The sequence below is a fragment of the Heloderma suspectum genome, chromosome 12 (assembly GCF_057233095.1).
Source record: "Heloderma suspectum isolate Gila_16-S chromosome 12, 16-S_ref, whole genome shotgun sequence".
In the NCBI taxonomy this organism is placed as follows: Eukaryota; Metazoa; Chordata; class Lepidosauria; order Squamata; family Helodermatidae; genus Heloderma; species Heloderma suspectum.
The window spans coordinates 5,322,248-5,337,900 of NC_139469.1; the positions used below are offsets into that span (position 1 = coordinate 5,322,248).

The 15,653-nt window shown below is 44.0% G+C and overlaps 2 protein-coding genes across 4 annotated transcripts in view; one reads left to right on the top strand and one right to left on the bottom strand.

Moving 5' to 3' along the window:
- The first annotated feature begins 4,300 nt into the window (after positions 1-4,300).
- PLD6 (phospholipase D family member 6) lies at positions 4,301-10,647 on the top strand. Its single transcript, XM_084818182.1, has 2 exons — positions 4,301-4,733; positions 8,255-10,647. Exons 1-2 carry the CDS (start codon positions 4,316-4,318, stop codon positions 8,518-8,520), a joined length of 684 nt encoding a protein of 227 aa, XP_084674308.1. The 5' UTR covers positions 4,301-4,315; the 3' UTR covers positions 8,521-10,647.
- A 2,128-nt stretch (positions 10,648-12,775) lies between these two features.
- The window catches only part of MPRIP (myosin phosphatase Rho interacting protein), a 164,241-nt gene continuing 161,363 nt past the window's right edge, over positions 12,776-15,653 (bottom strand). For all 3 annotated transcript variants that reach the window (XM_084818180.1, XM_084818179.1, XM_084818181.1), the window contains one exon: positions 12,776-15,307. In XM_084818180.1, the coding sequence (XP_084674306.1) occupies positions 15,236-15,307 (72 nt within the window). In that variant the 3' untranslated portion in view covers positions 12,776-15,235. The remainder of the gene's footprint in view (positions 15,308-15,653) is intronic.

The following is a 15,653-nucleotide window of genomic DNA, read 5'->3' on the forward strand; positions in this document are numbered from 1 at the left end:
GTCGTATTGCTCTAACAGGATGTTTCTCCTGATGTTCAGCCGGAATGTGGCTTCCTGTCACTTGAGCCCATTATTCCGTGTCCTGCACTCTGGGATGATCGAGAAGAGATCCTGGTCTTCCTCTCTGGGACAACCTTTCAAGTACTTGAAGAGCGCTATCCGATCTCCCCTCAGTCTTCTCTTCTCAAGGCTAAACATGCCCAGTTCTTTCAGTCTCTCCTCACAGGGCTTTGTTTCCAGCCCCCTGATCATCTTTGTTGCCCTCCTCTGAACCCTCTCCAGCTTGTCTGCATCCTTCTTCAAGTGTGGTGCCCAGAACTGGACACAGTACTCCAGATGAGGCCTAACCAGTGCTGAGTAGAGGGGAACTAGTACTTCCCGGGATTTGGAAGCTGTGCTTCCATTGTTGTTGTTCAGTCGTTCAGTCGTGTCCGACTCTTCGTGACCCCATGGACCATAGCATGCCAGGCCTTCCTGTCCTGCGCTCTCTCCCGGAGCGTGCTCAAGTTCATATTCATTGCATCCGTGATGCTATCTAGCCATCTCATTCTCTGCCGTCCCCTTCTCCTTTTGCCTTCAGTCTTTCCCAGCATCAGGGTCTTTTCCAGGGAGTTTTCTCTTCGCATTAGGTGGCCAAAATATTGGAGCTTCAGCTTCATTATCTGTCCTTTCAATGAGCAGTCAGGGTTGATTTCCTTTAGGATGGACTGATTTGACCTCCTTGCAGTCCAGGGGACTCGTAAGAGTCTTCTCCAGCACCACAGTTCGAAAGCATCAATTCTTCGGCGCTTAGCCTTCCTTATAGTCCAGCTCTCACAGCCATACATTACTACTGGGAAAACCATAGCTTTGATTAGACGGACCTTTGTCGGCAAGGTGATGTCTCTGCTTCTTACTATGCTGTCTAGGTTTGCCATAGCTTTCCTCCCAAGGAGCAAGCGTCTTTGAATTTCATGGCTACAGTCACCGTCTGCGGTGATCTTGGAGCCCAAGAAAGTAAAATCTGTCACTGCTTCCATTTCTTCCCCTTCTATATGCCAGGAAGTGATGGGGCCAGATGCCATGATCTTCGTTTTTTTAATGTTGAGTTTCAAACCCGCTTTTGCACTCTCCTCTTTCACCCTCAATAAGAGGCTCTTTAGATCCTCTTCGCTTTCTGCCATTAGGGTGGTATCGTCTGCATATCGGAGGTTGTTGATAATTCTCCCGGCAATCTTAATTCCGACCTGTGATTCATCCAACCCGGCGTTTCTCATGATGTACTCTGCATATAAGTTAAATAAGCATGGTGACAATATGCAGCCTTGTCCTACTCCTTTCCCAATTTTGAACCACTCGGTTGTTCCATGTCCGGTTCTTACTGTTGCTTCTTGACCCTCGTACAGGTTTCTCAGCAGACAGGTAAGGTGGTCTGGTACTCCCGTCACTTTAAGAATTTGCCACAGTTTGTTGTGATCCACACAATCAAAGGCTTTAGCGTAGTCAATGAAGCAGAAATAGACGTTTTTCTGGAATTCTCTTGCTTTCTCCATGATGCAGCGAATGTTGGCGATTTGATCTCTAGTTCCTCTGCCTCTTCGAAACCCAGCTTGTACTTCCGGTAGTTCTCGGTTCGCATACTGCTGAAGCCTAGCTTGTAGGATTTTGAGCATCACCTTGCTGGCATGTGAAATGAGCGCAATTGTGCGGTAGTTTGAACACTCTTTGGCGTTGCCCTTCTTTGGAATTGGAATGTAAACTGACCTTTTCCAGTCTTGTGGCCGCTGTTGAGTGTTCCAGATTTGTTGGCATATTGAATGCAGCACTTTAACAGCATCATCTTTTAGGATTTTAAATAGCTCAGCTGGAATACTGTCATCTCCGCTAGCTTTGTTGTTACTAATGCTTCCTAAGGCCCACTTGACTTCACTCTCTAGGATGTCCGGCTCAAGTTCAGTGACCGCACTATCATGGCTATCAGGGACGTTCAGATCTTTCCTGTATAGTTCTTCTGTGTATTCTTGCCACCTCTTCTTAATCTCATCTGCTTCTGTTAGGTCCCTGCCTTCTTTGTCCTTTATCATGCCCGTCTTTGCACAAAACGTTCCCTTGAGATCTCCAATTTTCTTGAAGAGATCTCTAGTCTTTCCCATTCTGTTGTTTTCCTCATTTCTTTGCATTGTTCATTTAAGAAGGCCTTCTTGTCTCTCCTTGCTATTCTCTGGAACTCTGCATTCAGTTGGGTATATCTTCCTCTTTCTCCCTTGCTTTTCGCTTCCCTTCTTTCGTGAGCTACTTGTAAAGCCTCATCAGACAGCCACTTTGCTTTCTTGCATTTCTTTTTCTTTGGGACGGATTTCGTTGCTGCCTCCTGAACAATGTTACGGACCTCCGTCCATAGTTCCTCAGGCACTCTGTCTATCAGGTCTAATCCCTGAAATCTATTCCTCACCTCCACTGTATATTCATCAGGGATATGATTTAGGTCATACCTGAACGGTTTAGTGGTTTTCCCGACGTTCTTCAATTTAAGCCGAAATTTTGCAAGAAGCAGCTCATGATCTGAGCCACAGTCAGCTCCAGGTCTTGTTTTTACTGACTGTATGGAGCTTCTCCATCTTTGGCTGCAAAGGACATAATCAATCTGATTTCGATATTGACCATCTGGTGACGTCCATGTGTAGAGTCGCCTCTTGTGCTGTTGGAAAAGAGTGTTTGCTATGATCAGCATGTTCTCTTGGCAAAACTATTAGCTTTTGTCCTGCTTCATTTTGTACACCAAGGCCATGCCTGCCTGTTATCCCGGTGATTTCTTGACTTCCTACTTTAGCATTCCAATCCCCTATGATGAAGAGGACATCTTTTTTTGGTGTTAGTTCTAGAAGGTGTTGTAGGTCTTCATAGAACCGATCAACCTCAGCTTCTTCGGCCTCAGTGGTTGGGGCATAGACTTGAATTACTGTGATGTTGAATGGTTTGCCTTGGATTCGTACTGAGATCATTCTATCATTTTTAAGATTGTACCCCAGTACTGCTTTTCCCACCCTTTTGTTGACTATGAGTGCTACTCCATTTCTTCTAAGGGATTCTTGCCCACAATAGTAGATATGATGGTCACCTGAATTAAATTCGCCCATGCCTGTCCATTTTAGTTCGCTGATTCCCAAGATGTCGATGTTCAATCTTGCCATCTCATGTTTGACCACCTCCAGCTTACCTTGATTCATTGATCTGACATTCCAGGTTCCTAAACAATATTGTTCTTTACAGCATCGGATTTTCTTTTCACCGCCAGACACATCCACAGCTGAGTGTCCTTTCGGGTTTGGCCCAGCCGCTTCACTCTTTCTGGCGCTACTTGGAAATACCCTCTGCTCTTCCCCAGTAGCATATTGGACACCTTCCGACCTGAGGGTGTCTTCCGGCGTCATCTCTTTTAGCCTTGTGATACGTTCCATGGGGTTTTCTTGGCAAGAATACTGGAGTGGGTTGCCATTTCCTTCTCCAGTGGACCACATTTTGTCAGAACTCTCTGCCATGACCTGTCCGTCTTGGGTGGCCCTGCACGGCATAGCTTATGGCTTCACTGAGTTACGCAAGCCCCTTCGCCACAACAAGGCAGTGATGCATGAAGGGGGTGCTTCCATTAATGCAGCCCAAAATAGCATTGGCCTTTTTTGCAGCCACATCACATGGTTGGCTCATATTCAGCTTGTGATCTACAATCCCAAGATCCTTGTCGCTTGTAGTGTTGTTTCGCCACGTATCCCCCATCAAAAGTCGTTATAAATGAGTACAGTAAACCACAGCTTCATTCACAGTCTGTTTTACCCCGGGGGAAATTAGCTAGCTGGACTAACAATGCAATCCGATACATGTCAACTCAGAAGTAAGTCCCACTGAGTTCAATAGAACTTACTCCTACGTAACCATATATAGCATTGCAGCCTAAACGAAGACGAGCAAAGGCCGGGGGGGGGGGGGGCGCGACAAAGCGCATGCGCTGTAGCGAGCCCAATGGTCTGAGGCTAAAAAAAAAAAAAGAGGCTTAAATCAGGCCGGTAGTTGAGAGAGAAAGCCAAGGGTGGGAGAGCGCGCGCATGCGCTTTGGCGATCCCACGCGCTCTGAGGAGAAGGAAAAAAAAAAAGGCGGTTAAATCGGCGGTTGCGAGAGGAAGAGACGGGGGCGCATGCGCTGTGGGGGTTCCACGCGCGGCGAGGCGAGGCGCACGCGCCGTGGCTCCCACGCGCTCTGGGGCGGAAAAACGGCGGTTAAACCAGGGCTGGGCTGGGAGGCGCGCATGCGCGGCGGCACCACCTCGCTCCTGAGGCGACGATGTGGCGCGGGGTGGCGCGGGCTCTGCTCGCGGTTGGGCTCGGCGCGGCTCTTGACGCGCTGGCCTGCTGGCTGCTGAGATGGCGCCGGCGGGCGGGGAGGCCGTCGCCGGTGCGCGAGGTGCTTTTCTTCCCGTCGCGCGTGACGTGTGTCGAGGAGCTGCTGGCGGGGGCCGAGGGCCGGCCGCGCGCCCCGTGCGCGTGCCCGCTGCCCCACGGCGAGAGCGCGCTCAGCCGCCTCCTGGCCCGCGTGCTGGCGGCGCGGCGCTCGCTCGACCTCTGCCTCTTCGCCTTCTCCAGCCCGCAGCTCCGCCGGGCCGTCGTCCTCTTGCACCGGCGCGGCGTCCGCGTCCGCGTCGTCACCGACGCCGATTACATGGCCCTCAACGGCTCCCAGATCGGGCCCCTCCGGCTGGCCGGTAAGAGCGGCAGGGCGACGCGCCCGTGGGAGGAAATGGCGGCCTGAGGGGGACGGGTGGTTGGGCGGGGCCGCGAGCGCGGGCCCCCCTCCCCCCTCGCTGCGCCCACAATCAGCGTGGAACCGCGTATTAACCAGAGGTGGAAGCGCCCCACGACATCTCCGGCCGTTAATTTGCTGGATGGTTGGATTTGGTTTGTGCCCCGCCTTTCTACCAAAAACGGCGCTCGAGGCGGCTTTATTCTTTTATTTGTTTGCACCGTTGTTGTTGTTCAGTCGTGTCCGACTCTTCGTGACCCCATGGGCCACAGCACGCCAGGCCTTCCTGTCCTGCGCTCTCTCCCGGAGCGTGCTCAAGCCCATATTCGTTGCATCGGTGATGCTATCTAGCCATCTCACCCTCTGCCGTCCCCTTCTCCTTTTGCCTTCAGTCTTTCCCAGCATCAGGGTCTTTTCCAGTGACTCTTCTCTTCGCATTAGGTGGCCAAAATATTTGAGCTTCAGCTTCAGTATCTGTCCTTCCAGTGAGCACTCAGGGTTGATTTCCTTTAGGATGGACTGATTTGAGTTTGCACCATACTTACCAATATTAATACAATAGTAGGTCTGAAGCCGGGGGTGGGGGAGCCTCCTTCCGGCTCTTTTTGCTGTTAAGAGCTTTATTAAGGGTGTACCTGAGAAATGGTATTCTCCATTCTGTGGTACCTCCCTAGGGAATGGGCTCCGTTGTCGTATTGCTCTAACAGTCAGGAAGTTTTTCCTGATGGTCATCCGGAATCAGGCTTCCTGTAAAAGGGGGTGGGACCATAGCAAAAGCGTGGACAGGCCACACACGCTCTCTTATACCAGGGTGCATAACAGTGATTTTTTAAAAATCAGACCCCCCCCCAAATTAAAGTCCATTTTCATCATACCATGATTTTTTTATCATAAAACATCCATAAAAGTTAGTAAATACTGAGTACTTATATATACTTGAAAAACTTAATAAACACTACGTTGCTCTTAAATTATAATCGGATATAAGCATGGTAGCCCTACAGTTAAATCTGTAAAGTGAATCAGTGTCCATGTTAGCAAAAAATGATACCAGGATTTTAGAGAATTCTGGTTTATTGTAAATGAGCTGAGCGCTACTGCGTGCAGCCTGTTCACTCCTGCTTTGCTCCTCCCTGGGTTTGCTTAGCATGTTGTCTGAACAGACAGTCTTGGCTTGTGGCTTCCAAACAAGAATTGTAAACCAAGAACAATCCCTAGTTTGCAATTCTAGCTCGTAAGGGGTACAACAAGCTAGGATCCCCGGTTTGCTCTAAGACATGAGTAGGCAAGTTGTGGCCCTCCAGATGCTTTGACCTACAACGCCTGTCAGCCCTACGCAGCATAGTCAGTGGTGAGGGATCCTATACCTGGCATGTTCATTAGTTTTGTATTGTTCATTTTATTGTGATTTTATTTGTATCATTATTATTATAAAACACCTAGAGAAATTTATGAGGCATGTAATACATTCAATAACCAACTAAGTAAATAAAATCAGTCAAAATCTTGGGAGTTGTCACCCAAAACATTTGGAGTTTTGGGCGACAAGTTGCCGACCCTGCACTAAGCAAACATTCCAGTATTCTGGTTTATCATTCTGTGCTATCATGGCTGCAGCTTCTACCAACTACATTGAGTTTAAAGAGGCTTTTGTATGTAAATGAAGAACCAGTTTGATCATTTTTCAAATACGAACATTTACCTACCAAATATAGGCATCTCATTTTTCCCTAATGAAAATAAAACTAGTCCACATAATGAGAAGACAGGATACCCTTGATGCTAGGGAAAGTGGAAGGCAAAAGGAAGAGGGGCCGACCAAGGGCAAGACGGATGGATGATATTCTGGAGGTGACGGACTCGACCTTGGGGGAGCTGGGGGTGGCGACAGCCGACAGGAAGCTTTGGCGTGGGCTGGTCCATGAAGTCACAAAGAGTCGGAAACGACTGACCGAATAAACAACAAAACAAAGCCTGCCTAATAACTATCAGACCTTACTCCTACTTTTTAGTTATGGGTATTTCATTTTTGTTTGCAGCTGTTGAGGGGAGGGGAGGGGAGGGGAGGGCCAAGGCAAAGTGAAGCAGAAAGGAGCAACACTGGAAAAAGGAAAAAACAAAATTGTCCAGTGTGCAGGTTCCATTATTCCCATACTTAACTTCACAAACTGTCATGGATGGTGGTAGTATGGAAGATCCTATATGGGAATATTTTAAAGACATTCCCGTTATAGGTTTAAAAAGTATTCAAAGTGTATGGGGCAAGAAACACATATGAAGATGCCCCCTTGCTATGTCGCAATTAGGCAGTGATATAGGGTCATTTGCGCTGGAAAATGTCCAGTTTGTATTGGAAAATTTTCCAATGCAAATTAGGTGAGTTTGCATAGGGTCATTTGTGTGGGAAAATTTTGCATTTATGCAGGAACATGCATAATAAATTAAAACTAATTTAGCATGTTTATTTTACTTGTATTTAATAAACAACAAAACTGAAAAAAGTACCCCGTGTTAATTTTTTGCCCCAACACACCACAAGAATTTGACTTGAAGTATTTGAGGGGGGAAATTAAAGTACACTTAGGGCACAATCCTATCCAGATAGGCGGCTACCTCTGAACTTGGAGGCGACCACCTATCCAAAGCAGGGCAGGAGAAGCACGGAGGGGATCATTCCCTCTGCGCTTCTCCTGCCCTGCATTTTTGGCTAGACAGCTGATTGCGGCTGTTTAGCCACGAGAGGGCTGAGCGGGGGAGGAGGCTGCTGTACGACACATCGGATGTGTCGTACAGGCATTTCCATCTGCCCCAGAATGCCCCCAGACACGCTGCTTATCAGCTGCTCTGCACTCCTCTTGTGAGCACAGAGGACGAGGCTGGCAGCACGGATATGGGGGGAGGTCATTTCCTGGAAAATAAGATATCCTATGGTCATAGGATTGCTCCCTTAACGTGATTTAAATGTTATATTATGCAGAAATTTCTATAGGAAAAGTGTCGACACACTAATTTTACAACCCAAAGAACTGCATGATATGCTGACAACCACTCATCCATTTCAGTAGAGTCCAGCTCTCTTCCACTGTTGGGGCACCTTCAGTTTTGCTGTCGCTTTCAACTGAGGCGTAATTCACATTTGCCAGAAAACGCACATCACTGCAATTAGGCTTGGCTCCAATGCAAGCTTTTTTTGGAAAAGGAAAAAAAAAGCCTAATTGCTGTGTGTGTGAGGGGGTGTGTGTGTGTGTTTGGTATATTAGAGAATTAATAATTATTTCAAGGTAGGACTGCCTGCACTGGGTGAAATTAACCTAGTTTCAGACCTTTGTACTTGCAGAAATTCAGTGGCTGAAATTCTGTAGTTTGCCCTAGAGACAAGTAATTTTTGCATGCTTAGAGAACTTTACAGTATAGTCCTAAGTACATTTGGTGAGAAGATGCAATCAAATTTGTGGGGCTGAATGGGCTATTCTAATTTTTTAGGGATTCAGGTACGTCACGATCAGGAGACTGGCTACATGCACCATAAGTTTGCCATCGTTGACAAAAAGATGCTAATCACTGGCTCTTTGAACTGGACCACTCAAGCAATCCAGAACAACAGAGAGAATCTGCTGATAGTGGAGGACAGAGACTGTGTGAATATTTTCCTGGCAGAATTTGAAAAGATTTGGGAGGACTACAATCCAGCTAATTATATATTTTTCCCCCCAAAAGAAAAGCAAGTATTGAAAAAGAATAAAACTTAACAAATGACAACTTAACAGCAGTAAATATTTTAGTTCAAAGTTTGGTTCAAAGACTCATACTATTTGAGAATGGCACAGTCGTTTTAACAGGAACTAAGCAGCAAAGTGGCCATATGTGCTGCAGCCTCCCCATAGGTTAAATAATCCACAGTGGGTTGTCATGTTGTGCAAAGAGCCCAACTGAGATCAAATTCATACATGCAGAAATAGTATGCAAGTACAGACCACCTAAGACTGAGAGTAGAACAGAAATGGCATATTTGTGACCGCTGGAAAAACAACTCTGCCTGCACAGCGGACAGCATTTATTATTAGGTTTGCTGTGGTGTTCTTCCTGAGATGCTAGCTTTAATGTGCAGGAATCTTTTGGATTTGTTAAATATTTGGGATCATTTTAAAGTGTAGCTCACCTGGTTGCATTCTACATTGATACAGTCTTAGGAAGGACAGAACCATTTGTTTTTTCCACTTTCCTAGTTATACGCTATGCTTCCATTTTTGCTAACATGCATTTTTATTAATATGTGTACATATAATATGATGTACTAATGGTCTGTTGACTGATGATTTATATGCTATGTAAGGCAAGAGACTGGAGTCCTTAACTATCAGATATACTTGCAAATAAATGCCATATATGTATGTACATAACTCACAGGTAGGTTCTACTGCTCTTTCTTGTATGTACTGCAAATATGCAGAGTTGAGCCATGGAACTTAAGGTGAGGAGGGGCACACTTGAGAACTTGTCTTTCTGCTAAGAAATGGCTAGGTGCAGAAACAGACTAAGTAGAGGGCACCTTATGTTAAGTGTGCAAGTTATAGCCAAGGCCAAAATTTGGGTGCAGAAATACTACTTCAGCGTTTATAGAGGTTGAGCCAGTTTCAAGAATGAATTGTTGAGAGAGGAATGCAGGAGCGGCAACAACCCCTGATTTTGGAAGTAAACCAGGCATTTGGGAAGCAAAATTCTGTTTCCAAGCAGAATTGTGCTCTCCTGAACCATCTGGGAGCACGGTTCTGCTTCCAAACAGGGTGTGTGTTCCTCACGCACCTTGTTCTCTTCCAAAAATGTGTGCGCGCGCGTGCATGTGGCGCATGTGTTGCTCACCCGTTGTAAAGCATTATCTAACAGCTTTCCTACCAGTTGTGAGAACAAAACCATGTGATATGAAAAAAACACATTATTGCAGAAGCTTCAGCAGTCACAAACTTCCTTATGCTCAAACTGCATAAAGGAAGAGGAAACAGGCTGGAGGGGTAGCAGCTTGCTTGTCTGTCTTTGAACTACTGTCCATTGCAGCTGAGAGGTGGGTACATATTAGTAGTTGAAGGTATGTATGTATTCTGTGCCTGAAAATCATTAGATTTTAGGAAGGAAGATGCTAGATCAGTGTCAAAGCCTTAATCATCCCTAAATATACAGAATTAAATCCTGTGAAAATCATAAGGACATCTTTATATTTTCAAGTGTGCTCTTTGCTGTGTACCTGCCCTGAAATGCCTCTCAAGAGCAGGCTAAGCTACAGGAGGTAGAGGCTGTATATATTCATAGTGCTTATGCATCGCATAGAGCTCAGTTATTAGTGAGTATAGCTGCCTTGATTTCTGTCTCCCATTTCTAGCTGAAATATGTATATATGCTGAAGGATGCAAGTGCATTGGAGTACTAAACCCAAGATCTTACCTGCTGTTCTAGTGCCAACAAAAACCTTCTCCACAGCATGCCAAAGGTGGTGCAAAAATAGTTTATTACGATATAGTTTTATGTATACTTAAGTAATATTTACAAAATAATCATCAGCTACATCCATGGGAACCCTAGCATGTCACACAAAGTTTGTAAGGAATAAATACTGTGACATTGGTGATACTTCTATTACAGTGAACAGCTGAAGAGGGAAATAGCTCTTTGAAAAGCATGAAAATAACAAAGAGGAGATATATACCTTTCAGACTCATAGGGGGAGGCTCAAACACATTCTTTGTTAAGAAAAAAGAAAGTCAGATTGGACACGTTAATCACCAGGCAGATTTGTGGGGACCTCCCCTCAGTCCTCGAGTGAATTGGTTTTATTTACACCTCTTAAGATACGAGGTTTTGTTTTGGTGGTTAGCATCATAGCTGCCCCCTACAAAAACAAACACGATATTCCCATGGCCTTGTTCTGCCTCTGCAGTGTGCAGAACTGCAGGAATTGTATATTGTCCTCTTGCTTAATTCTTGGATGACCACTGTATAATACAATCAGTTATGGTCAGTTTGGAGATGAAGCTCATGTAAGTCTGTTTGTTGGTCAGGCAGGCTTATAGTGTAAGCTGAAATAACCTCAGTATCTTTTAGAAGTAGGCCAGTGATGACTGGGCACGAGGAAGAACTCAAGTAGTGATACTATGTGCATACAGTGCTGGCTTACCTTTTTAGCCACACATAACGTTTTTGTCCAAATAAGTACCATTTTGGAACATTGTATTAGTACAGGCTTTTGCCACTCAAAAACAAAATGTGCACTTAGAATAGCTATTTCTAACACATGATAGCTGCTGTTTTAAACTAGATTAGAATCAGTGTTCTACTGGCAGAATGAAGTACCAATCCTAAGCCAATCCACATTTACCAGATTTGTTAGTTCTGTTGGCACTATATTAGGCTCTGCTGTCAACTCCCCCAGTTTCATTTACCCTCTAGTGGAGTTCCAGGCATGGCCTGAGGCTGAACACCATTAGCAAAATCAAAACATTTATATACGTGCCACATAACTGTTCTCCAAGTCATGCAGTCAGTAAGACTCCTCTCTCTACTGAGAAGTGTCATAGATTCTAGTGGCAAGCACTGCAACTCAACCCTGTTAAAACTACATTGTAATGAAACATAGTGTAACTGTAAATTGAGCAATCATCCTATGTTAACTGTATTCTGCCATGCTGTTACAATACCATGCCGTGTAACTTGAAAGGGACGTGTGGGTTGTGGGAATTGAAATCTACTTGGCTCCCTTCAAGAAATCCTTCGTTTATTCTGCAACAGTGTTAAATTACCATGCAAGAATATTGGTGTATGCTTAGTGACAGAGTAGCTACCACCACCATTACTATATAAATATAGTATATTTGCACACCCAAGTGGTTTATGCCACTGTCAACTATAAGATTATTTAACTGAATGGGGAAGAAATGCAATGTATAGATACATAGGTTTAAAGTTTTGAAACACTGTAGATGTTCTTTGGACAGGCATTTCCAAAACTAAAAAGGTATCAGAGAAATTTTAAAATATATTTATAACATTCAAACAAACCAACAAACATTCTGTAAGGGAACATAGAGCAGGGTTATCAGGTTACACTAATTTCCTTTTCCAAGTCAAAAGGACATCTGTATTAGAACAAGATTAAAAAAAAGTCACCCCAAAAAACCCTCCACTAGCTTTTGAGTAATAAATATTTACATTGCGTGCTTTGAATACTATACAGGTTTTAAATTATTTTTTAAAGAGAATAACAAAGCTTTAAAAAGGGGGGGGGGAATTACAAAGAAAAGATAAGCTACACTGAGCGTGCATGTGCTTAAAGTGTTCACAATGAAGTACTGCGTATGAACCACCAAAATGCAAAAAAGTCCAGTGGGATTCTAATCAAGTATGTTGTCATTACAAAAAGCGACACTTTTTTAAAACAACGTATAGGGCTACTTGTAGGCAGCCTCTGCCACAGGAAAAACAGCCTGCTTGGAGTTTGCACAGCAGCACAAGCAATCCCCCTTTTCCATTTCATAACAAAGGAAAACAAGTTGAATTAACAGGATTTTGTTTCAAAAAGAGAAGAAAAAATTATCTGCAACAGACAAGGTTTAAGAAGCCATTATGCAGGTGTATTTATACAGTCCATCTGTGTTGAACTTTCACTTTGGCCACTCATTCTGGTTATTTTTGTAGTGTAGGTTTGTATAAAATGCAGCAGCTTGCAACAGGATATGCCATTTTATTCACACAATGTATATACTGTGTCCTTTAAGAGCCATTTTAAAAATACAACTCCAAGAATACCACCTTGCTTTTCTGGGTATGGAGAGCACCTTGATCACAGCAGTATAGACTGTCTTGAGCAAAAGGAAGTTCGGTTGCCTTACTCTCCTTTTTACACCAATTTAAATGTTTGCAAAACATTGGCTACTATAATCCTAGAAGAAAGATGACATTTCTGTTTTTAGAAAAGGAAGTATATGGATCAACACCAAATGGTTTTGCAAGGGATAATTTGTTCTTCTGGCAGGTTTCTCTCATATTGTAGGTAAATCACATGGAAAAATGTTTCTTCTGCCCAGTTAAAAGCCTAGTCAATGCTGAAGGAGAGAGAAAACAAGCCAGGCTTGCAAAATAACATCAGAGACAATTGCTACATCAGCTTTAGTCACACCAGGACATATGCTGGTTATTCCAATATGCAGTAACAGTTCTCTGCAACCTGAGGGGATGGACAAACTGCTAGGAACATCAAATGAAAACCAGCCAACTCTTATTTCTTTCATACCCAATTTAAAAAGGAACTGCCAGACACGTAACAAGCACAAAACTGAAGTTCTTCTATGAAGGTTACCCTGTTCCAAGACAGCAACAACTGCAAGAATGTTATGAACCTCTGCTTTAGCCATTAATAGCAGCAAATAGCAGCTCACAGAATGGTATCACTGTGGCATGCTAAAAGATAGGAGCATGAAGGATACACAGAACACCTTGCCTTGGTTAACCTTAATGTGCCTTGTGTATACTTTTGTGCCAAACGAGTTATTTGGAAACAGCTAGTTTTTATTATTATGAAACTGTATGTCTAATTAAGCATTAAGGACAGGATGAAGTTGCAAGAGAAATTGGTTGACCTTGCTAGCCAGTGATTGCAAAACTTCACTTTACACATTTGTGTTTGCCCAAAAGCTCCATGTGACAGGCTGTAGAGCAGAAATCCACCTCAAATAATTTGAAGTCTACAGCATTAGTGGAGAATGCAGTAATCAGCAAAGCAGGTAAAATACTTTAAAATACAAAAACCATCTTGCTCATAAATTTTGCAGAATTAACTGTCAATACTGAAGCAGCAAGTTCAAAAGATCAATGCTCACCTGTTTTGGAACTGAAATGTACAAGCATTGTTCAATGCATCTCTATGTACATTGACCTGCTTGGGAAAGGCCAACTGGGTTGGGAATTCAATACATCAAAGAATATATTCACTGCCTATGTCATCAGGCCCAGTATGTAGAAAAAATAAATCTAAATTGGTCCCACAGAACTGCTTTTTTTCAGATAAATGATGGGACCAAGTACTAACAGACATTCTTCAACTTGACCTGCCATTTTTCAAATACCACCTTTTATTAGCCTTATCATGTGACCTGCCATTGCCCTGCTATTTAGGCTCTCTTCTCCACTGCCATCTTGTAACTGCATGTCTACATGCAGATGCTGCTAGCTTGCATGAACATAGGGATGACAATTCTCTTTCCTTGAACTGTTTTTAGACCTGTTAAGTCAAATCCAAGGGTAAGCTCCCATTTCTGCCCTTACCTATGCTTGGGAGGTTGACCTGGTACTGTCCCAAACATGTTGCATATCAGCATGCCCAAAGCCCTTCTTGTTTTGCAAAGAGCCCTGCTATTTACAATGCTGTACCATTTCTGCCAGTTGTATGATGGAAGCTGGCATAAACATATTCCAAAAATAGAGTAAGAAGTGCAAACAATTTCTTCTTTAAAAACTATCTTTAAGAAAGAAAAACTTCATGTCTGAGCTTCTGGGCAGAACACAAATTCTAAGTTCACAGGTGTGAGAAAAGTTGGCCGTGTTGTGCTATTACACACAGGCAGGTGGCATGGCCCTGGTCTGAAATTAGCTTGAAGGGGACCGTGATCCCTGGTGATCTTAAGGAACACATTCCTCCAAGAGCCTACATAATGGTTCTCTTGATTTACTTCGGAGGTGGCTGTTCATATTTCAATGCCTGTAATTGTTTGCAAACAAGTTTAGTAAAAGTTTTTTCCAGGAGAGTTCTAAGCCGCATTAGGAGAATAGATTTCAAATTTGGTCACACAGCAGAACTATGCAAGATACAAACCAGGGCTGTCTCAAGTGTCTGCCCCCCCCCATGTTTTGTTGTCACTGCTGTAGCCATCAAGGTTGACTGAGGGAGCTGGTGCCAAAACCAGATCTACGAGTTTTGTTTTAGAGGTGCAAAATTTGGCTCAAAGCATGCACTTAAGTGCTGGGCTATGTTCAACAGTGGCAGAGCTAAGCACAGTGCATTGCCTTCCCCCCGTTTCCCCCTCCCAGGGCCCTGTTGCTATACCAATGCATTCGGTAAAACAGAGCTAGCTTATCAATAGGCTGTTGAGCCTTAATACTGACACTTAGTGTAATGGATATACAGTACAAAGGACTTTTTGTGTGAAGAGCCAAAAGGGGGATATCCCCAATCTCTCCCTGCTCTTTTGCCAAGACTATTAACTTTATAAGTCAAGGCAAGGAATCAGAGAGTCCATCAAACAGTGGGCAGAGGAACTGCCAGCATTTTTCAGTCTTTTCTTCTGGAACATCTGTACAAAAAAAAATGATGAGCAACAGCAATGAGAATCCTAAGGAAGGAAAAACAAAACAAAGGGTGCTTGTGCTGTGATGCTGCAAGCGAGGAGGTGCATGTGGTCAAGATGAACAGGAAGGAGAGAACTAGTCTTTCTTCAAGTCCTTGGATTCAAAGAGCTTGAGGCGTTCCTGCACCGTCAGGCCTTCCTTCAGACTCTGCATATTCAGGATGGAGGGGAGAAGAGGAAGAACAAACAAAACAGTTAAAAATGCTATTCTGGTGAGAAAGGCAAAGTCCAATACAGAGAAATGGCACAGATGCTCAGGCAAAGAAAAGGCAAGAGATGGCATCCTCAATGAGGAGATTAGAAGGACATGCTTCAGAAAATGCACCGTTACGGAGTGGAGTTATTGGTGAATCAATCGAAGATGGAGAAAGACTGCAGGTGAACTAAATGACCACAGGCACAGCTAACTTAACTGGGAGAGTGAATACCTGGGATTATAGAGGCAGTTTAAAAGCCTTTGTAGCTCATCAGTGCCACAAAGCTTTCCCCACAAC